General features: G+C 49.6%; 1 protein-coding gene across 1 annotated transcript in view; it reads left to right on the top strand.

Annotated features, from left to right (window-relative positions):
- TMEM214 (transmembrane protein 214) overlaps nucleotides 1-26,635 on the top strand; it is a 656,291-nt gene that overhangs the window by 545,345 nt on the left and 84,311 nt on the right. Inside the window, exon 15 of the mRNA XM_069605536.1 lies at nucleotides 3,406-3,574. Within this exon, the coding sequence (XP_069461637.1) occupies nucleotides 3,406-3,574 (169 nt within the window). The remainder of the gene's footprint in view (nucleotides 1-3,405; nucleotides 3,575-26,635) is intronic.

The following is a 26,635-nucleotide window of genomic DNA, read 5'->3' as shown; positions in this document are numbered from 1 at the left end:
CACCCATATGCTGAAATCCCAATCCATTTGTACAAGGAGCAATCATGCACACATTGAGTGACAACTTGGAGGGAAAAAAAATCCCTCTTGATCATCAACTGTTATTGGAATCCTGCAAAAATCAACGACAAAGATTTTGTTAATGCCATATGTACCTTAATGGATGACGCAATTTTGAGGTACAATAATTTGACAATTGTATGCTGTGGTGACCTAAATTGCTCATGCTTTATCTATGATCAACCAAACCAAAGTTCTAGGCAGACCGCCAAAGAAGATCTTGGAGAGAGAGAGAAAGAGAGCAAAGATGGTCAAACGCGATGAAAACGCGCAACTGTGTGATGTTAAATGGTGCGGTAAGCGGCGATATTCCTGCGCAACAAACTCGCACCGAGACCCCTCGCATAGTATTATTGACTACATCTGGATCTCAAGAAATTTCGAGTCTACGGTCACTACATTGCACTCCCAAACAATGACCAACAGTGATCATATGCTGCTAAAACTTGAATGTTTTTTGGCAGCGACAACCTCTGCCTCTCTATAATCTACCAGTTGAGACGAACATGGGTGGAAACCGCCTTCGGTTAAGTGTCAACCAGATCGGCTGCCTCACTGAAAGACTCTTGAGCTCGCCACATGGAGTGGATTATACTCCTTTATTATCAATTTATATAACAGACAATAATGATCCAAGCCAACGGCGTAAATGCCACAAACATTTGTTCAGTAAGGCCCTGCATGAGAAAAAGAAAGATCTAAGAAGGGACTTGAGACAAATAAAAATAAAAAACATCCCAAGACACATGGTGCTAGCAGAAGTGAAGGCAAGACGAGCAATCCACAGGAACTGGGCAACTTCTCCAAGAATTATTGTTGAGCACGACTGTGCAAAACTAATGATGAAGCTCATGATTAAGAAAAATACCCGAGACATTTGGCAAATCCTGAACATGGGCCATGTGAACAGCCTAAATTCGACCCAGAATACCATCTCCGGTGATGGCTGGTTGTAGGCATTTTGCCAGAGTGTTCAACAGTGTGAACTCCGAACCTGAACCACATCTTAGGGTCGAAGCCGGGCCCTGGAAAGTGGAAATGTCTCAGGTTGACATAACTCGAGCAATCACGATGTGAAGGAATTCCCGTGCTGCTGGCCCCGACATGATCAGCAATGTGATGCTCAAGAAAAACATATTGACATGGGCTCCTTTTATTGAGTGTCTCTTCAGGAAAATTGCTAAATATAAAAAACTTCCAGAGTCATGGTTAACAGCAATCGTGGTCCCGATCCAGAAGAAGGGCAGCTGGAATATTCCCGAAAAGGATCGCCCCATTGCACCGCTTGATTCATTCAGTAAAATCTTTGGCTCTAACTTACGATTTGAATCTGGTGAATCGGGCTCACGGTGCTGGTATTCTTGATGTACGTCAAACTGGCTTCTTAAAGGGCATAGGTGTCGATGTAAACCTTTCAATGCTATCAATCTTAAAATTGGAAGCCCAGAAAGCGAGATCTAAAATCCACCTAGTATTCATCGACATGAAGCAGACCTTTGACGGTATAAATCGCGACCTGCTCTGGTCAAAACTGCACAAATGAGACTGTCCATTTAGCATCCTTGACCCTATAATGGCTCTCCACACGAATACCTCGATTCGGGTTCACCTCAATAAGAGCGGAGAACTATCAGCTAATATTATAACAACAAGGGGAGTAAAGCAGGGGTGCCCTCTTGCAGCTGATTTATTCAAACTATTCTTGGCGGATTTGCCTCCACACCTTGAGCAGGCTCACTGTTTTCCGCCCAAAATAAACCACATTCCTGTAAGATATATTGCCTATGCAGACGACCTAGTCTTGATGGACAGAACCCAGATTGGACTGCAGCGCCTACTTCTCTGTCTTTATGACTACCTTTCTATCAATGAACTCTCAATAAACACAGAAAAAACGAAAATTGTATCTACTGGGACTGTAACCGGTAGAAAAGACAGTGCTTTTAGATGGGCTGTTGGTGGCCAGCCCCTATCTTCAGTGAACGCTATACGTTATCTGGGAGTCCAGTTTAATAACTCAATTTGTGAACATCAGTGGGTCAAGGATCTGAAATTGAAGTCCTCAAGATTAGCTCTCCAAGCTGCAAAAATAAATACGTTTTGGTAAATTGTCCCTAGAACCTATTCAAATGTTCTATTTGCAAAAGGTAGTGCCCATACTAACTTTTGGTGCGGAAGCTAGTTGGAACATTAACGAGCAAACCTGGAACCAGCTTGAAGGCCTCTTCTGGCGGCGTGCCCTCGATCTTCCGCAATGTGTCTCACTCATATCCTTACGCCATGAACTATCACTGAACTCATTGTACAGCCACGTGATCTGGAAATCAATCTCGCTAATGCGAAAGATTACAGTGGATAACAAAGCTTCAGCCTACCACATATTCACAAACAAACATGAGACAAAAAATGTTTGTTTACTGGACCAATGGCTGTCAAAAGTGCAAGGATAGGTCGATGCCGCGGCAATTAGCAACTACGACTTGTTTATCCGGCCACAACACGCAAAAAGAAAATTGAGTCCTGGCCATGGATTGTCAACTTAGAGAATCGTGAAAAGTTGGCTTCAACTAATTGGCTGGGTAAAGAACAAAAAAAACTAAACTCTCAGTCATCCTACTTGCTGCGATGCTACTCTCGATAATATCGCGAGCAATTCCTTAGATTTCGATTGAACACGTTGAAATCCAAGAAAATTCTATGGCAAAGAAAAGATCCTTTGATAAAAGACAACCTATGCCGCTTCTGCCTTGGTACAATTGAATAATTGAAACATCTAATCCTGGACTGCCAGGCAACCTGTGACTTACGTCCCATACACCTTGAACAATTTGCACCCTTAGATGAAGACATGGCGGCCTGGTGGTGTTTGATTTCTTCTGGCAATAATGTTAAACACGTTTGTGATATTGTAAACTACTTGGATGCGCTTTTGAAGTTCCCTACCTAAGCTGCGCTTATAAAGCTGATACCTTGCTGGTCTCCCAATGTCGGCAGGGCCAACTCCACCATCATTCGTTGTGTGAAAGACGGTTTCTTAGAAACCTGTGTCTGTTTCTTCTTCTTCTTCTTCCTCCGTCTTGGTTTTCTTTTTTTTTTCTCATTCTTTCGCTTAAAGGTATGATTGTTATTGCTGTGCTTCTCTAGACAATGTATTAATGGAACATTGAAATAAAGTTCGACTTGCCTTTCCCGGTTCTTTAGAAGTGTGAGTGGAATGTTTATTAAGTGTATTTAATGGAGGAATGGAGTTTTGAAACAGATGTTTTTTTCTTTATGTTAAAAACTATTTTTTTTCAAATCAAAAATGATTGATGAGTGTTAAGACATATTTCTTTTCCATTTCAGATGTTTAGAGAACAATGTACCATTCTATTATTCACAAGTGGCGAAAGCTGTGGGTCCAAACCTGGAATTAGCTTGCGTGAAGATGACGGAAGCTGCTACTTATTTGTCAGATAAATGTTCTCATCAGATAGCTTGGTTGAAGGACAACTTGCCTTGGTTTATTGAATGGGTAAGAGCTGGAAAAGAAAATTGGCATTTGTTTTCTTCACTTTGTGTCCATTGGCAGTCACATACTCCATAATCCTCCACTATTCCTGGCATTTACTGCACAACTGTAACTGTCCTGTTATTACAGTTTTACATCCTTTGTCCAGGGGAATATCGGTGCTAACCCAAAGCTAGACAACTGTATTTCTTGCTAGCTTCTCCTGGGTCACCTAGCAATAGTACGGCATTTCATTTAGGGCAACTGTCAGAAGGGGTGGCATGGTGGCTAATACAGTAAAATACATGAACCATTCAATCCCCAATGTCTACACAGGTAGGTTATTTGGGAGTTTTTCAAAGTCTTCTAGTGCAGTTCGAGCTTGGACCGAATTTCCCTTACGTTATTCCTGGCTCGCTGGTTAATGGCAAAGCAGTTCAGGCAATATCTCAAGATTGGAAGTGGGTGTTAATAAGGTAGAGCCTTGGACACACAAACACTCTAAGGAATATCTGGCTTTTTATTTACAGTTAAGATGATTTTCTAAAGTCGGCCCTGGAGGTGGACTTTGGGAGGCCAACCTAATGGCGAAAAAGAAAGGCACTCCAGTCTAGCCAAACCCTCTTTTTCGAGGGATTCCTGGCTCCAACGTAGATCTAAAGAATGGCTGCAGGACTCGTCCTCTTATCCAAAATCTGAGCAGGCAGCAAGTCCAAGCCCACCAATGGTAAGCATCTGCACCAGTCAAACAGCCAGTAGTTGTCTAACCAGAGACAACTACTGGTTTGACATCCACCCCAGTAGTAGACTTGGACAGTCCCAGCTACCTTCCTGGGCCACACAGTGTTACTAACCCGCCAAAGCAGCTGTTTCCCCAGGCAAGTGCATGACCGAGTAAGAACTTTCCTTACATGAGAAGGCAGAAAGGCCAGACTACAATGCAAAAGAAAAAGTGAAAATATAACTGCTGGCAGCAGCTTCTCTTTAGGAACATATAACAGTAACCAAAAGTTCTATGTGTAAAAAGCTAGGGTGATACACAAGTATCCCTATTGTACTGCACCCTAAGGTGATATGTGCATTGTACAAAAGGATCGGTTTCCTCTTAATAAATGAGCAAAGGAGGAGTGGAGATGAACAAACGCAGGCCCGAAGAAAATCGAAACGTAAATATCACCCTGTTAAGATGGATTTTTAGAATCTGACCCGGTGGACAGATTTTAGGAGGCCACCCTAATTATAGCAAACAGGGGAACTCTGGGGGGCTAGTCAAAACCCAATCAAGGTAGCAATGGAGAGCAAGGCTATTCTCAAGAGTGTTAGTGGGTCGTGGGTCCACAATGAGTATGCACAGCGAAGCAAACAATAATTCAATTTAGACAGGAATGGATAAAAATACAGTATTTATTATAGCCCTTAAATGCACCCTAAAAAATGAAACAGGCAGGCGATAATATCGCACAACTCAATAATACTTATATACAGTCACTATAGGTTCTGAAAATGCATTAAATTATGTAAATAAACAAAGGAGACAAGTAAAGTGATGCAGTAAAATGGAAACCATGTATAGGTGAGATTACCTAGCTTCAGGAGTCTAATACCTTGAAGATTGGGGCCTTCTGTCCAAAGTCACAAAGCCTCTCCCCAGAATGTAAATGTTAGGTAAAGATTTGGGGTTGTACCCTTAGGGTGCACTACAACAACCTTAGCCACCCGGCAATAGGGACCAAGCCTTTGGTAGAAGTCTGAACTACACAGGTTGGTAGTGTGGCCTAGCAGCCAGGCTCATCTCAAGAGGGATCAATGTTAGCAGTAATGCAGTTACAGGGAGATTCACAGTGACAGGTATTCAAATAAACACTGATACTTGATAAAACAATTATTAATTTATTTACCAGTCATTTCAACAAGCCTTTTTCAGAAGGAAAAACATAAAAGCAATACTCAAATACACTTCAAAAATCCACACCCTTAGGTTTCTTAGATTCAGTAACTTCCCATTGGGGATGACCCACAGACAATTCCTACATGCTCAGGTGACATAAATAACTAGAAAACTTGTAGTCTTTAATATAGAACCGTTAAATCTAGAGTAGGCAGAGAGTGCTTAAAAAGTAAGGTTAAACAGAAAAAACAAAAGATCTGAAATATTTCTTTAAGCATGCAAATACATTTGAACCCCCCCTCCAATGCAGAGTAAGTTAACCCCTTCCTGGAAGGATAGTTCCACACAATGACAGAGGATAGAAGAGTCTTACAAGGAACCAGGCTAAGCCAGTGTCAATGGGCAAAAGTCTATGTAACTGAAGCACTTCTTGAAGGTGAGAAAGTATTTGCACAATGTTTTTAGAAGTATTTGATGAAGAAAGAAGAATCAAATGTAGGGCCTCAAGCCGGGAGACTTGTGAAGTAAAGAGCAAGCAAATCTACAGTGAGAGGTAGGTACTCTCAGACTTTACAGTACCTTTCAGTTTGAAGAAAAGATGCAGCTGGTAACCTCTGTTCCTGTGCAGCTCTGCAGATCCTGTTGTTCCTGGGCCTCAGTCGTGGGGACACGAGGGAGGACTTATGGGCACTCCTGCACCACAACGGGTCGGTCACCGATCACAACCAACAACTTTCAAACAAGTGGCTCTTCGGTGTTTCATCTTCTTACAACTACGGCAATAGCAACACTGCGGTTCCTGGCTGTTGAGGTGGACTCTCCTTGCTTCTGGGGTCCCGCACTCTGTTGAGGGGGCTCAGGCTTGGTCAGTCCTGCTTCCTGGGACTCCGGAGGATCTTCCTGCAGCTCCTGGCCAGCTTAAAAGCAATGCACACACACACACTCCCTGGCTATACGGTTTCCAGCAGCACTCTGTGGAAATTTCAACCAGCTCTGAGACAGATGTCCAGGTGGCATACTTTGGAGTTGATTGGTCCCACCAACTCAAGGGGAGTCTTCTTTGCAGAGCTTCTCTGTCGAGGCAAACGTGGAGCTTCAGCACAGCAGCAGGGCTTCACCGGGCCAACCAACGGTCCAGGAGTTGCAGCAGGCATCTTCTTCCAGTTCTTCGGATTCCTTCGTCCAGTGTTAGACTCTGCCTTCCAGCCAAAAGGCCTTGCCTTTAATCCAGGTTTCTCCCATTCGGTCCAGCTTAGCTGTCAATCACCCAGCAGAGGGGCTGTCCTTGTCGGACAGCCAGCCAGCCAATCATCACAGAGTGCATTCAGGTCTCCTAGGAGACTAAGCACAGAGTTTCGGGCACCTCCCTCACTTCCTGCCCCCACTAGACACACTCGAGCCAGAGGCGGGTTTCACACAAATGGAAACAGTAGTTAATCCAAGAGTCAGGTATTTAAACCATGGGAAATCTAAAAGACTTCCCTGTGTCACTGCACTAAAGATGCTGTGTGACACAATGCAAAAAGATGTGTATGGAGTTTGTCAGACTCCAGAAACCAAAAGAAACATAGTCAGAATCACAAGAAAAATACACGAGAGAGTGGGAAAAAGGTCTCTCTCTCTCCAGGTTAGAAATTAAAAAGTCCTAGAGTCCAGCAAAAGTTCTGGGGGGGTCTCTAAGATCGAGCGGAATTAGCACATTTCTGAGGATTCTGCCTAACAGTAATTGTAGCAGTTAAGTTACTTGTGTTGGGGATTGTTCAAAAGAAGAGATGCAACCAAGTTACTAGGTAAGTAAAATGTGTCCTCTCAGGTTTTATTACTCTGGTTCGACGACCAAAAAGCAGTAGAATGGAAGGATACAAAGAGACTTGTTATACTGTGTTTTTTGTTTTTTAACCCCTAACGGGACCCCTGTCCCATCCTCCAACTCTGATTTTCCCAGATAACTGGATGGGTCGAATGGGGGGGTCGCTGGAGGTTGACTTTCCTGCCGTTGGTTACGGTGAGAGGTGCCCAGGAGCTGCAGGTGTAAGGATTCTTCTTTTCTGGTCCATTCTGTTCCAGGAGCAAAGTGCAATCCTTGGCAATGGAGCAATGCAGAATGCACCGATGCAGCCATCTTCAGGACACTTCACAGGACGGGGGAAGGCGAATTCCAGTGGCGCCCACAGCGCACAGACAGCAAGCTTTGTTCCAGTTGCATTGCAGAAGTCCTTCCAGGACAGGATCCCTTGAGGTTGAGAGACTGAAATTCGACCAAAGTTCTGACTTGAGATGCGGAACAGCGACTGTTCTGACGAGGTAGCCCACTGGAGCGCTCGACTGGGGGCTGGATCCTCAAACATTTTGAGACTAGTTTGTGTCTCACCAGTTCAGTGGTGAAAGCAGTGCACATGGCCTTCTCAGATCAGACAGTCCAACAGGGCTTCATCAGGCCAGACGGAAGAGATGCTAGGCTTCTCAGGCGTCTCCTTCGGATCTTCACTCAGCCATTCTTCTACAAGGGGTTCTTGGCTTCAACGCTGATCTGAAGAAATGGCTGCAGGATTCCTCTTCTGGATGCAAGTCCAAGCCCACCTAAGTATCTGCACAATTCAAACGGCCATAAGTTGTCCAATCAGGGACTATTGGTTTCACTCATGCCACATACCTAGACTCACTGGCACCACGAATGTCCCACCTCTTTCCTGGGAGACACATGCACAAAAGCATTGCTACTGTACGAAATTGTAGCATCCTGGGAAAAGCATGACATATGTGATTTCCTGATCTGGTAAGGCAGGAAGCTAGGCAAACAACAATATGGCCAAAAAACAAGTGGAAATCTCGTGGTGTGGCCATTTTAGGGCAAAGCCATGTTTAGTAGCCATGCACAGTAGACTATAATGTGCATATTAGAAATAAAGAATGTTCATACTAGAAATAACACAAAAATTGGACAGCTAGAATTGCTTCCACCAACTTGTCTTTAGGCACATATGAAAGTAACCAGAAATCCGAAATGCAAAAGGCTAGGGTGATAAAAATGTATCCCCATTGCACTGCATTGTAAGATGTTGTGTGCAATGTTAAAAAGTTATAAAAGGTCACATGGAAACGTAGTTTCCCAGTGCTAGCAGGTGGAAGGACTGGTCAGTTTCCTTATAACAAATAAGCAAAAGGCAGGGGATGTGAATCTGAAGGCTTTGCTTCTCCCTCAAAAGGTCACAACTGGTTAAAAAAATGAAAACGATTGGTGGTCCATAGAAACTATGGAGGGAAATTTGCCAAAAGAGGAATCTTTCCTAACACACCCTTGCCATCTCTCCCTTAGATATTTTCCTCACTTCCTGATCCTTAAAGCAAATGGGTGGAAAGTGGCAGTATCAGAAAGGAAGTAAGAAGAGAAATGGAAACATCGCTCAACACTCCTTCCGATCAGACATCTCTGGACTCTTTAGGATTCAGTTGAGTTCCACAAAGTTTTTTTCAGCATAGGCCATAAAACCATTATTTACATACATACAATCTACATTTATACAATTACATTTAATTTTAGTTCATGATAAATAAATCCACAGCAGGGGGTAGGTAGGCCAGGGATCTTGATGAAACAAATTCACAGAATAAATCCAATCAACAAAATCTGTTTAAATGAAGAAAGTGCTATTTCAAGTGCAATTGTTTATATATAATTCACGACCCATATGGTGGCCCTGGCTTATTCTATAGGTTACCATCGGGTGTGGTTGAGTCCTTTTTTCCATTCAATACACAAGTACCATAACTCACACTACTGGTTTGCCTTGGGCCTTGACCAAGTATTCTCTACGTAGCCAGCAGAGTGTATATATTTAGCCACCAGGTTCACCACCAGTAATTCAGTTGTGCATTTACAACATTCTATTGCCTCTACAATGCTAGCGAGGCCTGTAGCCCTGAAAATAGTTTTCAGATATTAGACCCCGAGTGATTGCATTTGGTCACAGAAAGGTAGGAAATGCGTGGCAGTTTCTTCACCCATTTCACTCAGTCGGCATATTTTCATATTACGTGCCCTCCATGTGCTCGTAAAGTTTGCATGCCTTGAGAGTACCCATTCTAAACTCCAGGTGCCGGGCTGATGGCATCCAGATGCTCCTCCTACCCAACGTCCCCCTTGGCTTTGAGATAGCGTGGCCCCAGGCTTAACTCCTAGCAAGTGCCACATAGTCCTCCTGGAATCTTCTAGAATGGCATCTTTAAGCCTTGCCCTTAATGCGTTAGCCAATACGTTGGGTTCAACCCAGATTCCCGGAAGTTGAAATCTACCGATTGTTTCCTTCTCCAGCATGGGGTCTGGCAGGGATTCACATGCTCATGAATATTCCCCGTCGTCAGGCTGGGAATCCTCGGTAAAGAAAAAATCAGTATCCGTTTCGTTTCTGATCTGACTTTCGTAGTAGTAACCAATCACTGATTTCTGCGTCATACTGTCCACAGCCAATGACTGCCCTCTCCCTAAGCCCCGCCTCTGGCAGCCATCCTCAGATTTTTACTGCACGTTCAAGTGTTGGGATCCTCGTGCTATTGCTCTCGAGCTTTAGTGCGTTTTTGCGCTTTTTTCATAGGAGAATTACTCTTTTCGGTCAAAAGAGCCTCAAGCTCCACCGTTTCTATATCCGATCAACGGGGACCCGTGTCGGATTCTTCTACGCCCCTCAAGGGTGAAGATTTCGTCGAGCCACGCTTTTGGAGGACTCCAGAACTTTCTCAGGCCCATCTCGGACATGGCCCAGGAGAAGGGAAGCTCGACGCCCGGGAAGCTGTTCAGGGTCTGCCCTGCATGCCAGCTTCAGAATGTCTTCAAGGAGGACGAACACTCCCTTTGCCTCTACTGCCTGCATGAGGACAAGACGCACGTGGAGGAGGACTGTGCGTTTTGCGGGAACATGTCGGAGCGGACCATGAAGGACCGCCATCTGCGTCTCGTCAACTGGCTGGAAGGGAAGAGCCCGCCAGGCGAGAAAAAGAAGTCTGAGCGGTCTTCTAAGATCGAAGACCTTTGAGGGTGCCCCGGCGACGGGGGCCCAACAGAAGGCCAAGCACCGCAAGTCCGCGGGCACCGGGATCGCCGAACGGTCGGGCTCTTCGGTTGCCAGGCAGGGCGCAACCTCCCCGGCGCCATCAACAACGAGCCAACGCTCTGGCTCGGGTAAGAGGAAGTCCGAGCACCCGGCGAAGCTTCTGAAGAGGCCCCGGTCGAGCTCGAAGGCCATTTCGGAGGGGGAGCGAGGCGGTGACCCCCCCTAAGGAGAAGGCGGTGAGCGCACCTAAGGTGGCGAAAGTCTTGATCCACCCGGCCAAGGCCTCTATCGAGACAGTTGCGGCGGCCCTGGCTCAGCCTGTGGAGGCTACACCAGTGGAGGCGACCTCGGGGCCCAGAGTCTCCCTGCCACCGCGGAGGGTGTCCTTTTTCAAGCCCATCGACGGGACCCCCGTGAAACCTCCGACGGAGAAGAAAAAGGAGGGGGCAGGAGGCCATCGTGGATTCGGCCTCAACCTCTGAAGAGGAGCTGATCGAAGTCTTAAGCCACGGCATTGGCGTGGAGGGAGACCAGCCCGCCTGTCGGAACCCCCTTAACCAGTGCCGCAAGACAACTCGGCGGCCATTTTGTTGGCTATACAGTCCTTATGCTCGGAGATGAGGACGAGATTGCCGTTACCACCGGCGGAGGAACCGCTCCCGACGGGGGACCCTGGGCCGGGCCCTTCTGGGAGCCCTCCTAAGAGAAGAAGGATTCATCCTCCACCTCCTTTTCAACTATCGCGCCCGTCTCAGCCCTCCTCCCCGTCCACGACCCGGGGGGATGACGCGGGGACGGACACGGCCGCGACAGGTTCAGACGACGAAGTTTACGGCGAGGATCCTCCGTCGTCACCTCCTCCCCGGGCTTCCCCGCCCGACGAGATTGGATCGTTTCATGCCATGATCGCCAGGGCATCCAAGCTTTTCCAGCTCTGCCCAGAAGAGAAGAAGGAAGGCTTCCTTTATCAACGGCGCAAGACCAAGAGGAAGACGGTCCTCGCTGTACCTCTACTAGACGATATCTGGGATGAGGGTCTCTCCCTCCTCAAGAACCCATCCACAACGCCTGCGAGAAGGGATCGGTACGAGAAGAAGTACCGGGTCCCGGACGCGGCCCCCTTGTGCCTTCGGGCACAGCCGACCCCGGACTCGGTCGTCTCCGCGGCGGCCAGGAAGAAAGCGGGGGGGGGGCCCCATCGGCCTCCACGTCAACTACCCCCCCCCCCCCCACAACCCCCTCCGGACGGCGAGGGAAAGAAATTGGACACGATGGGACACAGTCATCTCATCGGCAGCGACGACGATTAAGGCTGCCAACGCCTTGGCTATCGTAGCACGCTACGACAGAGTTGTGGTACAAGATCGCCGCCCTGCTGGACTTCCTACCGGACGACAAGAGGGCTGAGGCCCTAGAGATCTTGCAGGAAGGGGAAGTGGCACGGACCACGCCATTACGGTAGCGACTGACATCGCTGATACTGGCTTTTGCCAGTTGGGCAACGGCGTGTGCCTTGGACGGCGTGGATGGCTCAAGGCAACGGACTTCCGGCAGGACGTGCAGACCAGAGTTTTGGACATGCCGTTCGACGGGAACAACCTGTTTGGGAAAACGGTGGATGATTCCCTGCAAGCCATCAAGGCGGACACGGAGACGGCCCGGGCTCTTGGTGTTTTCCAGCAACGACGGCTGCCCTTTCGGAGCACCGGAGGCAAGCAGGGTGCCTCCAAAGGTTCCGGCGGCGGATATTCCACCTACCGTCAAGCGGCCCGTTCGTCATCACAGGAAGCCTACAGGGGACGAGGCAAGGCGGGCGGACCCCGCCGTCGTCGCCAGGGAGGACAAGGCAGCAAAGCCTCGTCGAAGCAGGACTGAACCGGCCGTGGGGTGGGCCCCCACCGAAGCCCCCCGGTGGGAGGCCGGCTGGCGTGTGGGAGTCCATCTCCACCGACCGTTGGGTGCTGGTCGCCCTGGCCCAGGGTCACGTGCTCGAGTTTCTAAAGAAGTACCCGCGCACCCCCCCCCCTCCGTGGCCAGGAAGGAACATCACGTCCCTCAACTTCTCTTGGAGGTAAAGGCGATGCTCAAGAAAGGCGCCATCGAGCTCGTCCCAAAGAGGCTTCGGGGCTCTGGAGTTTACTCAAGATACTTCCTCGTGAAGAAGACAGGAGGATGGCGACCCATCCTGGACCTACGACGACTGAACAAATTCATCAAGGCGCAGAAGTTCCGAATAGTCACCCTCCAGCACGTCCTGGGTCAGCTGGAGGAGGGCGATTTCCTGTCGTCGTTGGATTTGGAGGATGCTTGCTTCCATATCCCCATCCTAGGGGGACACCGAAGGTTTCTCATATTCGTGGTCCAAGGGCGGCACTACCAGTTCAGAGCCCTTCCCTTTCGGATTGAGGTCGGCACCCAGGGTGTTCAGCAAGTGCCTCGCACCGGTGGCGGCGTGGCTGCGCCTGGAGGGGATCCACGTCTACCCCTACCTGGACGACTGGCTCATCCGAGCAAAGACAAGGGAGCTCGCCGCGGACACACGGCAAGGACCGTCCAACTACTCACAGACCTGGGATTCTCCATGAACTATGCCAAGTCCCACCTGGTGCCCGCGCAAGACGCACTGTTTCTGGGAGCGAAACTCGACACAGTGGCGCTTCTGGCCTCGCCGTCGGAGGAAAGAACGAGGGCCATCTTGGGCAAGGTGCAGCGGATGCTGGTTGCGGACGCGGCCAAGGTGAGGTCCATCAAATCCCTCCTCGGAATTATGTCTTCTTGCATTTATCTCATCCACCTGTGCAGGCTTCGGATGCGCCCGTTGCAGGAGTTCCTGGACGCTTGCTGGGTCCAGACGACGGGCAGCTTCGAGGACAGGATCACACTCGACGAGAGTTTCCGGCGAGCGATCCGGTGGTGGGGAACCCGCACGCATCTGACGGCGGGCATGGACTTCCAGACCCCGGGCCACCTGAAGACGGTGACCACGGATGCCTCCCTGGAAGGGTGGGGAGCGCACACCGAAAATCTGCACGCGAAAGGCCTTTGGCTTCCGACGGAGAAATCCCTCCATATCAACGTCCTGGAGCTCCGTGCAATGTTTTGGGCCCTCAGGTCCTTCCTTCCGTCCCCCAAGGGCAAGGTGGTGAGGATCTTCACCGACAACACCACCACCATGTTCTACATCAGGAAGCAGGGCGGTACCAGATCCCCAGCCCTGTCCAAGGAGGCGCAGGATCTGTGGCATTGGGCCGTCGCCCAAGGGATGTTTCTGGTGCCGTTTCATCTGGCAGGAATAAAAAACACCATCGCCGACTCGCTCAGCAGAGAGCTTAGCTCGTGCCACGAGTGGGAACTACGACATGATCTAGTGGACCGCCTCTTCCGACGCTGGGGCACACCCCAGATCGATCTGTTCGCGACGGCGACGAACTCCAAGTGCCGGAGGTTCGCCAGCAGGTTTCCCCAGCCGAGGAGCATGGGCGATGCTTTCTTGTTCCCCTGGGAGGGCCTATTTCTGTACGCGTTCCCTCCTTTGCCGTTGCTGATCCGGCTCATCAACCAGCTCAAGAGGTCACGGTGCAGGATGATACTCATCGCACCCGCGTGGCCGAGGCAGATATGGTTCCCGGACCTTCTGGACTTGTCAATGTCCCCACCAGTCAAGCTGCCAGTGCACGCGGATCTTCTCTCCTGGGAAGGAGGCGCCATCCTCCATCACGACCCGAAGTCGCTGAACTTGCAGGCCTGGCTCCTGCAGCGCTAGAGTTTGGAGGTTACGACATACCAGCCGACTGCAGAGAGGTTCTTGCAAAGGCCAGGGCGTCCTCAACTCTTAAATGCTACGGACACAAATGGAAGAGCTTCTCTGTCTGGTGCCACGCACAGAAGATTAACCCTCTACGGATTACGGCTCCGAAAGTACTGCCGTACCTACTGACGCTGGCCAAGGCTGGACTAGCGCACGCTTCCATCAAGATTCATCTTGCTGCGATCTCCCGATAACCAGAACCACGGGACGGACGTCCTTGTGGTCTCATCGTCTGGTGAAGGAATTCATGAAGGGACTGTTCAGATCGTTCCTGCCGGTGAAGGCGCCGGCCCCGGCGTGGGAGCTCAACGTGGTGCTGACCAAGCTCATGGGACCTCCGTTCGAGCCTCTGCACTCAGCTTCGTTGAAGTTCTTGTCGTGGAAAACAGCGTTCTTTGTGGCCATCACCTCCGCACGACGAGTGGGAGAGATCCAGGCCCTTTCCTGCAAGCCCCCATACTTGACTTTTCATGACACGAGGGTAGTGCTCAGGACGCACCCCTCCTTCATGCCCAAAGTGCCATCGGACTTCCACCTCAACGAACCCTTGGTGTTGCCTGTTTTCTTCCCGTCGCCTTCGTCGCCGGCTGAAAGGACTTTGCACTCGCTGGATGTGGCTAGAGCGCTGAAGTTCTACGTGGACCGCACGAAGAGCTTTCGGAAGACGTCACAACTTTTTGTGAACTTTGGACCTGTCAATCAGGGGAAGGCTCTCTCAAAGGCTTCCGTTTCCCGATGGCTCTCCAGCTGTATCATGTACTGTCATCGGTTGGCAAACTGACCGCTGCCCGGCCTTCCGAGAGCCCATTCCACCAGAGCGATCGCAGCTACCACGGCGTTCCTATCTGGTGTGCCCCTGCTGGACATCTGCAGGGCTGCTACGTGGAGGTCGACGCACACCTTCACGAAATTCTACTGCGTCGACAGGGATTCCAGGGAGGAGTCCAGGGTCGGCCAAGCAGTGCTGCGCAACCTGTTCGCCTAAGGTGAGCCTGGTGAGGAGGTAAGAGATGCTTAATGTTGAGTTTTTGTATTGCTTAATGTTGAGCCTGTTGCCACCTCCCGTGATTGTGCATGTGTGTACTGCTATGTATTCTCTTATTCATGAGCATGTGAATCCATGCCAGACCCCTTGCTGGAGAAGGAACAAGTTACTTACCTGTAACTGTTGTTCTCCAGCATGGGTCTGGCATGGATTCACATGCGAACCCTCCCTCCTACCCCTCTGCGGCTCTTCACTTGGTCATACTGCCACTTCACGTGCTACCAAATCTGAGGATGGCTGCCAGAGGCGGGGCTTAGGGAGAGGGCAGTCATTGGCTGTGGTCAGTATGACGCAGAAATCAGTGATTGGTTACTACTACGAAAGTCAGATCAGAAACGAAACTGATACTGATTTTTTCTTTACCAAGGATTCCCAGCCTGACGACGGGGGATATTCATGAGCATTTGAATCCATGCCAGACCCATGCTGGAGAACAACAGTTACAGGTAAGTAACTTGTTCCTTCACTTGGGTAACCCATGGGAGGCTCCGACCCCCCCCCCCACTCCACCCCCACAAATGGCTCAGTTGCAACCCTATAGCAAAAAACAGAGCCATAGCCCCTAGTGACACTGTTATTGAGCAAGTGGCCCACTTTGATTATCTTGGCGTGCGTTTCCAAGATAATGGTGGGTGGGGAGCACAGTCCTTTAAAACAGTTGCCACACTCGAAGTATAGTGGTGGGATTTAGTCTTTTTTCACAAACATGGCAGTGAGGCCTTTTCTCCAGCCCTGGATCTGCTCCGAAAACAAACCCTGCCAGCAGCATTATATGGTGCAGAACTCTGGGGCCTTTCAAATACCAATAAACTAAGTTCTTGTGAAAACAAATTCCTTAAACTATTGCTGTTTCTAGTTGGTGCACCCTCTTCATTGCTCCACTTTGAGCTTGATCATATACCAGTAGCAACCCACCTTTCTTTTAAACATATTTTATACTGGCTTAGAGCATGGAATACAAAGTAGCTGGAAAGTACTGTGAAGGATTACCTCACATCTTAAGTCTAAACGGAGGGAAGAACCTTAAATGGTTCACCCATGTTAAAACAACCCCCCTAAACTTAGAGAGGCCTGACCTTCGGGAAACCCTGCGGGCCTCGACTACGCAGGACACTAAACGGCTTAAAGCAAGCATGTACTCAAGAGCTCTCGAGAACTTAATAGTAGAACCTGCCAACTTAAAACTGGGCCCAGATTATCTGGAGTTCAGCATGGAGTATGGATTCAAGGCATCTTTAGATATAATATCCCCACCTCTGGAGAGATCACTGTATATACTTTTTAGACTTGGAATATTACCTGTAGCAGCTTTTACTGTATTTTGAAGAGACAACCCCCTGCAAGGTGCCCATTTTGTAGACACTTTAAAGAAACATTGGTACATTTCCTCCTGACATGTGAAAAGCCTATAGGACTAAAAATAATGTATTTACGACCAATATGCTGAGATTATATCTGCCATGTTCCTGCATTATTCTTTTTAAACCAGTGTTTACTCTTAAGTGTTATTTAATGCAACAGCACTCTTTATTCTGGCACTCAGGGTCAGTCGCTTCTCCAAGCAACAACTTGGCGGGTGAGCTTTTTCTTCGGCTAGGGCCTTCCTCTGGAACAGCCTCCCTGAATCCTGAGGAGAACCATCTTCGGTTCTTAAAGCACTTCAAGACCTTCCCCTTTGCTTCTGTTTTCTCTCTTCCTCTCCCCTGCGGATCTCTGCTGTCTCTGCACTGGGCATCTGGCTATCCCCTGATTTCGGGCCCAGATCCCTGCCCACCCAGCTGCATACCCACACTGCCTCCAGCAACCCCTGCACTTGGGTCTCTATCTGCATCGCTACAGTCCCCTTATCTGCACTTATTAGACACCTGTATCTGCACTTAATGCCTGCACTTTTCACCTGCTGACCGCACAACCTTTGTTCTATCACATGTTCAGCACTTTCCACTCCTCCCCTGCCGCTTGCGCTTTTCCCCCTTCCCTCTCCCCTGCACTTACGCATTCTCAATGTCACTGGGCCTAGTAAGATCGTTGTTTTGTCCTCCCTTGTACCCCTCCCTTTCCTCGTCGCGCCCAGAAACACTTGTGTATGGGCGTAATATATATAAATATATATTGTACATATTTAGAGCATGTATACAGAGGAGCAAAGTGTTGAAACAGGATAGCGCCTTTGTTTGGGTTAATAGTTGAACACATCCTATACAGCTTGTATTTTTTTTTCCTCCATATTACATTGTCTGTTTTACATTTTTATCCTCATGTTTTTATCCCTCCTGATATTTGTATTTGTTAAGATTGATGGTTTTTATTCCGAATAAAAGCTAATGATGATGACCATGCTGGTCTGGTCGTGACCTAGTCTACTATTGGGCACAAATCCACTTCCAAATGAATATATTTTAAAATGTGTTTTGTGCTTCCACAGGTTTGGGAGCTTTAATGTACCCCCCATACATCTGCCCCATATAATGTTGATGGAAAATCTGGTTTCTTACAAAGTTCAAGGGCTGGCGAGAGTGCTCCCCCACCACAATGGTTAAACGCCTTGGCCGCACCACTAAATCTTTCTAAATTAACACAAGCCTTCGTTAGTTGAGCAGACAATGAGTAGTTTTCTCGGAATCCAAGCCCTAAATAATCAAAGCATTCAACCGGCACATTAACAATCACATTCAAGGTACATTTATTTGCTGTTCTTGGTTTAAAAACTAATGTTTTTGTTTTATTCTGGTTTAGCGTTAGTCCCATTTCATCACATTTCCTCACAAATGATGCCATTGTACTTCATGCCCATTGGCGATGTTGCCAAAAGGACAGCATCATTGTCGAAGAATAGCGCTGGTACCCTATCCTTGCCAATCCTTGGCGCATCAAAACATTTGACAACCAGTTCTCTATTGACCTCATCGATAAATAGACAGAACACCATTGGGGCAATGACACCCCATGCCCTGCTGCCACGGGTGACTCCAAAGGAGTCCGTAACTCCATCGAAGGTTGTCTGGAGGTTCACGAAGACCCGCATAGAGTTTCATCCTCTTACGTACTATTGGGTCAGGACAAATAGTCGAAAGCACTAGTCAATAGTACTTTTATGTTTGTTTTTATGTTTCTTAAATCTGGCTTGTATTTTATCCACCCAGTCCTGAAGATGGCTATGCCGTAACATCGACCCAGTCCTGAAGAGGGCCTAATATTGCCCATGCAAATGTTTTCCTTGTGCTGTCGATCAGAGAAATGGGCCTGTAATTGGATGGATCACCCCTTACACCCATGTGTAAATTGGGATGATGACTGGACCTTTTATATTGTATTCTGATGGAGCGGAGCCTTTTTCCATTCATCCTCATTTGCTCTGCCTTTTGTAACTCTATTCTGTGTGTTACCTTTACTGTGGAGTCTACTTTCCTCCATATCTCTTTTAAGGCATCTGTGTTTTACCTTTTCAGCACACAGTTCCTTATGGGCAGTGTTGCTGGGAAACTTTTGGGTTCTCCTTTAAGTTTCTTTATCGAGTAACTACAGTTCTTCAGCATTGGATCTTGCATAGATTCCCATGCTGTTAACATTCCCTGTTGTCAGGCTGGGTATCCCTGATTACTTATATTTTAATTCCTTTCCTAAGGCAAAACCTTTGACTGCTTCAGTATCCTACCCACATCACGTGGTGTGTTTTGTTCCCTACCAATAGGATGTCTAGTGTGTAGCTCTGCCCCAGCAGATTCCCCTCCGATTTCAACCGTCTTTTTAGCTGGTAGGAATCCTCATGTTCTCTTCACAGAGAAATGTTCTTCTACCTCCAAAAATATAATTTCCAATAAAACATTGAATACGGACCAAGCAACAACCCTTCGACGCCGACAATGAATATGATAACCATCGGATCCAAAAGATCTTTGTTATGGTACCTTCGGCCTAAAAATCTCAAAAAACCCTCAAGGACAGATAGCGTCGCCTAATCTGCTGGCTGAACGAGGGGGCTTACCCTGCGTTGGAGGCAGGCTCTTCAAGGAGTGGGAGAGCTACCACTGCCTCTGAAAAGCAATCGCCATCCAGCCAAAAATCGAGGTCAGAAGAAAGACCTGTGAAAAAACAGAAGACCCAACCTACTCAAGGTGTGGCGAAATCGTCGATGAGCCAAGGCCAGGCGGCTAAACAACCCCGGTTTCCCTTTCGGAAGAAATCTGTAGGCCCTGAAGGCTCGATGTCCGCAAATAAACAGTCATCAGAGAAACCGTTGACTACTGCGACAACTACCAAAGCGGGATAGTCGTCAAATCCTCACACAAGCAAGGGCTCGCAACCAGCAACGTCGTCTGCTTCTCGTTCATCGTCGAGAACCACACCGACGAAAGACTAACATAAGGACAAGTCATCCACAAGAACTCCTTAGTCGACGAAGATAAAAAAAGCTCGTTGTCGGAATCCCATTCTCCCAGGGACGGACACAAGTCCTCTTCCGGACAGGAATAGTCGACAGCCAGCTCTTCGATGACAATCGGGGCATCACTCGTCGATGGTCCACTCAACAAAAAAACAAAAATCGCCAAGCAACGAGAAAACATCAGGCGAGTACTCTAATACAGTACACCCATAACTGTCAACGGCTCTTTCTGTGGTTGAAACCAACATCCTGACCAGCCTACCACACAGCTGCAGGGAGAAAGTCCCACTCACAGGACAGACCATCCGTTCACCCCCAACCAGGAGGGGCAAGAACACCAGTAAGACAGCAAGCCACACCCCTCGGGGTCCTCCTTCAAAACCCTCAGGATCAGGAGGGGGTAACACCAGCATACCCACTATTAAACCTCCAGTCTCTTCTATCCCTGCATCCTACTTTGCAAGGTTTATTGGGACAACTCCACACAAAGCTACCACCGCCCAAACCTCATGTGATTCCTCAACAGAGGTATGACCAAATAGCACCAATTTAACAGGCCCTCTTGGTTCAACGAAGAGATCAGGGGCACTCGTCCCGAGACTACGCCAAACGCCCACGTCTCAGTCCCCACCCAGACCCCCTCCTCCACGTAGGGGTATTCCGCTGGTAGGTGAACAAGAAGTGGAGCTTGTGGACACGGATCAGGACACTGTTCCAAGGGATACAGACTCTTCCACCACATCTTACTCCCCTCACCAGGATGATACCTGGAATACAGATGATGCCTACCAAAACACACGAGGTAGCCTTCCCCACCAGGTAACATTGGTGCTTTCCAATGGTTTCGAAAGCGTGCCAAAAATTTGGGGTAAAACCGGCAGAGGAAAAGAGACTGCTTTCTTTTCAATCATATGGGAAAGCGCTGGAAAGCCGTGTTCGCTATACCCATTCTAGACCATGTGTGGCAAGTGTGCTTGCAAACCCTGAAGCACCCTTTCACAGAGCCTGCAGTCAAGGTAGACTGAACAAAAGGTTCAAAGCACACAACCTCTAAATGTCTCGCATCTCGGATCTCCCCCGAGTCTGTAGTGTGAGGCTGCTACTCACAAAGCACGTTTGCAGCACAAATGTGCCACACCACCAGAAAACAAGGGTAGGAAAATATGAGTTCGGCAAAAAGGTACTCCCCATCGGGCCAACAGTTAAAGTGGGCAACGCCCTAACCATAGTAGCCCGCTATAACCGCGAAATGTGGCACCGGCTAGCTCCTATCCTTGAGCATTTAACTGTACAGCAAAGAAAGGAGGCCATGACAATTGTACGCCAAGGCGAAGAAGCCTCTAACCATAGCATAAATATTGCAGTGCACCCTCGCAGAGACAGGTTTTAAACAGATTGGTAATGGGGTGGTCCTGCAAAGGCAATGCTGGCTAAGCTCCATCGACTTCAGGCAGGAGATACTGTTACGCTCACCTGGTCTCTGCGGGGACGTTAGGGCACGGTTGCAGCCCTACCTGGAAATGGCTCCCCTGCATCAAGCTTCTTCCCCTGCTCCGGTAGTGTGGGCTGCACTGGTTGCTGATACTGCCCCTGCGAGAATACGAGAGGCTGTGAGAATGCTGTGGTTGGACTGTGATTTACCTCAAACCCTTCTTCCCAGAATGAGGTGAGCATGCGTCTACCCATATAGTCTCGCCTGTTTATTTATGAGGATGAGCTCTCCGTCCTGCTTCTCAACTGCAGGGGTGCCTTGAATAGACCTAGTTTCTTCACTGGTCCGTGTGCGTGGCAGCCCAGACCGGCTGTGGCTGATCCACTTTCAAGGTAAGTGTTTCTCAACAATGATTATTGTCCGTATCCCTTGTAATGTCTTCCTTCTCCCCAATAGGTGGTGAAGGGCCCAGCTGAGTTGCAGTGTTGGAAGCGAGTCCAAATGGGGCCTGAGGAGTTTACGATGTCACAAGTAGAAGGCACGTCTGGTTCTAAGATCAAGCGCAAGGAATGTGTTGCGTGCGACCTTAGCGTAATGTCTTCATGTTGTTTCTAACCTTGTTTGTCCTTTTCTCCTGCAGGGATGGCCTGGTGACATCTGACGAGAAGCAGCTATCCAAAGACCTGCCGACGGTTGCTGGATGGATGGATCCACGAGGATGCTGGACGAGAAGAGCTCCCACGTAGCTTGGACATCCGGAACAGGTGATGATACGCTCCTACTGCAGTGACTGCTGGAAACAGGTAAGATGTGCTGCAGGCGATGGGATTGCCGGAGTCAGGTAAGATGCGCTTCAGGTGATGGTATTGCTGGAATCGGGTAAGATGCACTTCAGGCGATGGTATTGCTGGAATCGGGTAAGAGCGCTTCTGGCGGCGGTGACCATGACGCTGCTATAAGCATACTAACGCGAAGCGCTTGCATGCGGGCGGGGCAGGCTTAAATAGCCTGGTCCCAGCCACACCATCTTGCTCCGCTACTCCCAAAGGATGCTGCACGTGCAGCCCAATGTCTTCCTATGGCCACGCCTGACCTGGATGCACGTGGGGACCCTGCAGGGGAGGAAATAACATGTGCACCAAAAATAAAGTGTGCAGAGCACATCCACCTGGACCCTTTATATGATGCAACTGGTGGTCCTTGCCCAGTGGCCATGACAGATACAACATAAGGTTGTGGAGGGCGAAAACATCAGCGACAAAATAGATGAGGCTCTTAAGGCCATGAAGGCGGATTCTGATACTGCGCGATCACTAACTGCCTTACACGGCAGAAAGTCTTTTTCGTCCTTTTCAGGGAGCCTCCGATCAAACCAGGTAGTCTTCAGCAAAAGCCTCCAAGGGGTATGCGAGTTCTGGCTACTAGTCCCAGGGATATAAAAAACTATCAGTCTTTCCAACGCTCCAAAGACAACCGCCAACCACAACGCAAAAGTATCTCGGCAACCTCGCAGAGAGACATGCAGAACAAGTCCCAGCAATGACTGCCCCAAGGACGCACCGGTGGGAGGAAATGTGGAGCTTTACATCGAAGGGTGGCGATCAATAGCAAAGGACAGATGGGTGCTAGATGCCATCCAACATGGCCATCTGTTAGAATTCAAAAGCTAACAAAAACCCATACCTCCCGTAACGTTGTTGCATCCGAATCAACATATCCTTTAACAAGAGGTGCACCAAATGTTTGCCAAAAAAGCTATAGAAAGGGTTCCCCCACACTTGTTGGGAAAAGGAGTATACTGAAGTTACTTCGTAGTAAAAAAGCCGGACAGAAAGTGGTGTCCCATCCTGGAGTTAAGGAAATTAAACAAAACGAGACAAAAATTCAAAATGGTCACACTAAAAGACATCATAAAAGCGATTCAGCCTCACGAACACCTAGCAGTGTTGGACCTAAAAAGGCACCTATTTTTACAATCCAATGCACTGCAGGTGCCGGCAGTACCTCAGGTTCAAGGTCGGAGAGAAGCATTACCAATTCCAAGTCCTGCTTTTCGGCCTCAAATCATCCCCCAGGACTTTCAGCAAATGCCTAGCTCCAGTGGCAGCTTTCCTCAGAAATCAGGGCCACCATGTCTATCCGTATCTAGACGACTGGTCGGTCAGGGCCCCAACACACCAAAAAACAGCGACTTCACCGACGCTGACAGAGACTCTAATCCAACAGTTATGATTTACAGTCAACTCACCCAAATCCTGCGTAATGCCATCAAAACGTTTGATATTCCTGGGTGCACATTTCTCCACGGCACAAAGCCTAGACAAACCCTTGGCCGACAGTGCACAGGTGGATGTCTCTGGCAGGCTCATTCACCCCAGACAAACAACTCCCAGTACTACGGACCCTCAAACTAAGGAAAGCTATCGCATAGCAGGATATTGCAAGGTGGATTTCCCCTGCCACGCAAAGGTCAACAACCCACTGCAGACTACATCCAGGGCACATTCCACAAAAGCCACGGCGGCCTCAGCTCTCTGGTCTGAAGTGCTCATCTAAGACATTTGCCAGGCAGCAACCTGAGCAGTGCCCCACAATTTGACAAGGCACTATTGCCTGGAGTAACAGCACGCAGAGAACGCACAAATGGAGCGAGCAGTCCTTCAGCGGCTGTTCCAGTAAAGTAAGCTCCGCAGCTTCCGGGGGGTTATCGTTATGTATGTATATACTTTTTGAACAGGCATAAAATGCAGGTTTCGCTGATCTGTTTGCCTGTTTTTGCCTCCGGAAATGTATACTGCTATAAAATATATTCACAGCATGTGAATCTATGAAGGATCCAATGCTTGAGAAGGGAGTAGTTTCTTACATGTAACTCCATTTCTCCAGCATGGGGTCTGGCATGGATTCACATGCTGATGAATATTCCCCGTCAGGCCGGGAATCCTCGGTATAGAAAAAAAAAATCAGTATCAGTTTCGTTTCTGATCTGTCTTTCTTAGTAGTAACCAATCACTGGTCTGTGGGTCATACTGCCCCCAGCCAATGACTGCCCTCTCCCTAAGCCCCGCCTCTGGCAGCCATCCTCAGATTTTTACCGCACGTTCAAGTGTTGGGAGTCCTCGTGCTGTAGCTCTCTAGCTTTTGCTGCGTTTTTGCGCTTTTTCAGGAGATTTTTCTAATTTTTCGGTTAAATAGAGCTTCAAGCTCCACCATTTCTACATCCGATCAACAGGGATCCGTTTCGGAGTTTTCTACGCCCCTCAAGGCTGAAGAGTTCGTTGAGTTACGCTTTTGGAGGATTCCAGAAGTTCCAAGGCCTACCCCGGACAATGGCCCAGGAGAAAGGAAGCTCGACGCCCGGGAAGCTGTTCAGGACCTGCCCTGGATGCCAGCTTCAGAATGTTTTCAAGGAGGATGAGCATTCGTTATGCCTCTGTCTCCATGAGGACAAGACGCACACGGAGAAGGACTGTGCGTTTTGTGGGAACATGTCCGAGCGGACCATGAAGGATCGCCACCTCCGTCTCGCCAACTGGCTGGAAGGGAAGAGCCCGTCAGGCGAGAAGGAGAAAAAGAAGTCCGAGCGGTGTTCTAAGTCCTGTGAGGGTGCCCCGGCGACGGGGGCCCAACAAAAGGCCAAGAACCGCGAGTCCGCGGGCACCGGGAGCGCCGAACGGTCGGGCTCCTTGGCTGCCAGGCAGGGCGCATCCTCCCCGGCGCCATCAACCACGAGCCAACGCCCTGGCCCAGGTAAGAGGAAGTGCGAGAACCCAGCGAAGCTTCTGGAGAGGCCCCGGTAGATCTCGAAGATTCCGGCAGAGGGGGAGTGAGGCTCGGACCCTCCCCCCAAGGTGAAGGCCCCAGGCGTACAGAAGGTGACGATGGTCTTAATTCACCCTGATAAGACCTCGATTGAGGATGTCGCAGCGGCCCTGGCTCAGCCTGTGGAGGCTACGCCAGTGGAGGCGACCTCAGGACCCAGAGTCTCCCTGCCACCGCGGAGTGAGTCTTCTTTCAGGCTCATTGAGAAGACCCCCACGAAGTCCTCGTTGGAAAAGGTGGGGGAGGGGCAGGTGGCCATCGTGGATACAGTCACGACCTCTGAAGAAGAGCTCATCGAAGTCGTAGAAGAGGCCCAGCCCATCGGGAGGGATCCCAACGAGGGCGACGACGAGAGCGACGAAGTCGCCGACGAGGTTCCTCAAGACCCCTCACGCCCGTCGTTTCCGGTGCCGCAGGACACTTCGGCGCCCATTTTGTCAGCGATTCAGTCCTTATGCTCGGAGATGAGGACAAGGTTGCCCCTCCCCCCGACGGAGGTACCTGAGCCAGACCCGACGGGGGAACCGGAGCCGGGACCTTCAGAAAGTCCACAGCATAAGGGGAGGACAACGCATCCTACGCCACCTCTCCCACCTCTGCGGCCTGCTCTGCCTTCCCCCTCAGTCTACTACCCACGGGGATGATACAGCCACGGCTACGACAGGTACAGATGACGACGGAGGTGACGACGGGACGTGTCCCCCGTCACCCCCTGCTCGGGCGTCCCCGCCTGACGAGATTGGATCCTTTCATGCCATGATTTCCAGGGCATCCAAGCTCTTCCAGCTCTGCCCAGAAAAGAAGGAAGGGTTCCTTTACCAACAGCGCAAGGCTAAAAGGAAGACAGTCCTCGCCGTACCACTTCTTGATGACATCTGGGATGAGGGGCTCGCCCTCCTCAAGAACCCTGCCACGGCGCCGGCAAAGAGGGACCAGTACGAGGAGAAGTACCGGGTCCCCGACGCTGCCCCCTTGTGCCTTCGGGCGCAACCTACCCCAGATTCGGTCGTCTCGGCAGCAGCAAAGGAGAAAGCTAGGGGGGCTTCGGCCTCGACATCAATTTGCCCGCCGGACTGCGAGGGCAGGAAGCTGGACATGATGGGACGACGGGTCATCTCATCCGCAGCGACGACTATCAAGGCGGCCAACGCCCTGGCTATCGTAGCCCGCTACGACAGGGAGTTGTGGTTCAAAATCGCCCATCTGTTGGACTTCCTTCCGGACGCCAAAAAGGCTGAGGCCCTTGAAATCCTACAGGAAGGTGAGATTGCTTTGGACCACGCCATCACGGTGGTAACGGACATCGCAGACACCGGTTTCCATCAGTTGGGCAACAGCGTTTGCCTGAGACGAGGATGGCTCAAGGCGACAGATTTCCACCAGGACGTACAAACCAAGGTTTTGGACATGCCCTTTGACGGGAACAACCTGTTTGGGAAGGCGGTTGATGAGTCCCTTCAGGCCATCAAGACAGACACGGAGAGTGCCCGGGCACTGGGAGTGCTCCAACGACGACGGCCGTCCTTTCGGAGCTCCGGAGGCAGACAAGGTGCCTCCAAGGGATCCGGCAGTGGCTCCTTAACGTACTGCCAAGCGGCAAGATCTTCATCCCAGGAAGCCTCAAGGGGACGCGGTAAGTCAGGTGGTGCCCGTCGACG

This window comes from Ambystoma mexicanum, chromosome 4p (assembly GCF_040938575.1).
Source record: "Ambystoma mexicanum isolate Mex_15411 chromosome 4p, UKY_AmexF1_1, whole genome shotgun sequence".
Taxonomy (NCBI): Eukaryota; Metazoa; Chordata; class Amphibia; order Caudata; family Ambystomatidae; genus Ambystoma; species Ambystoma mexicanum.
This window is presented reverse-complemented; position numbering and strand designations above follow the sequence as displayed.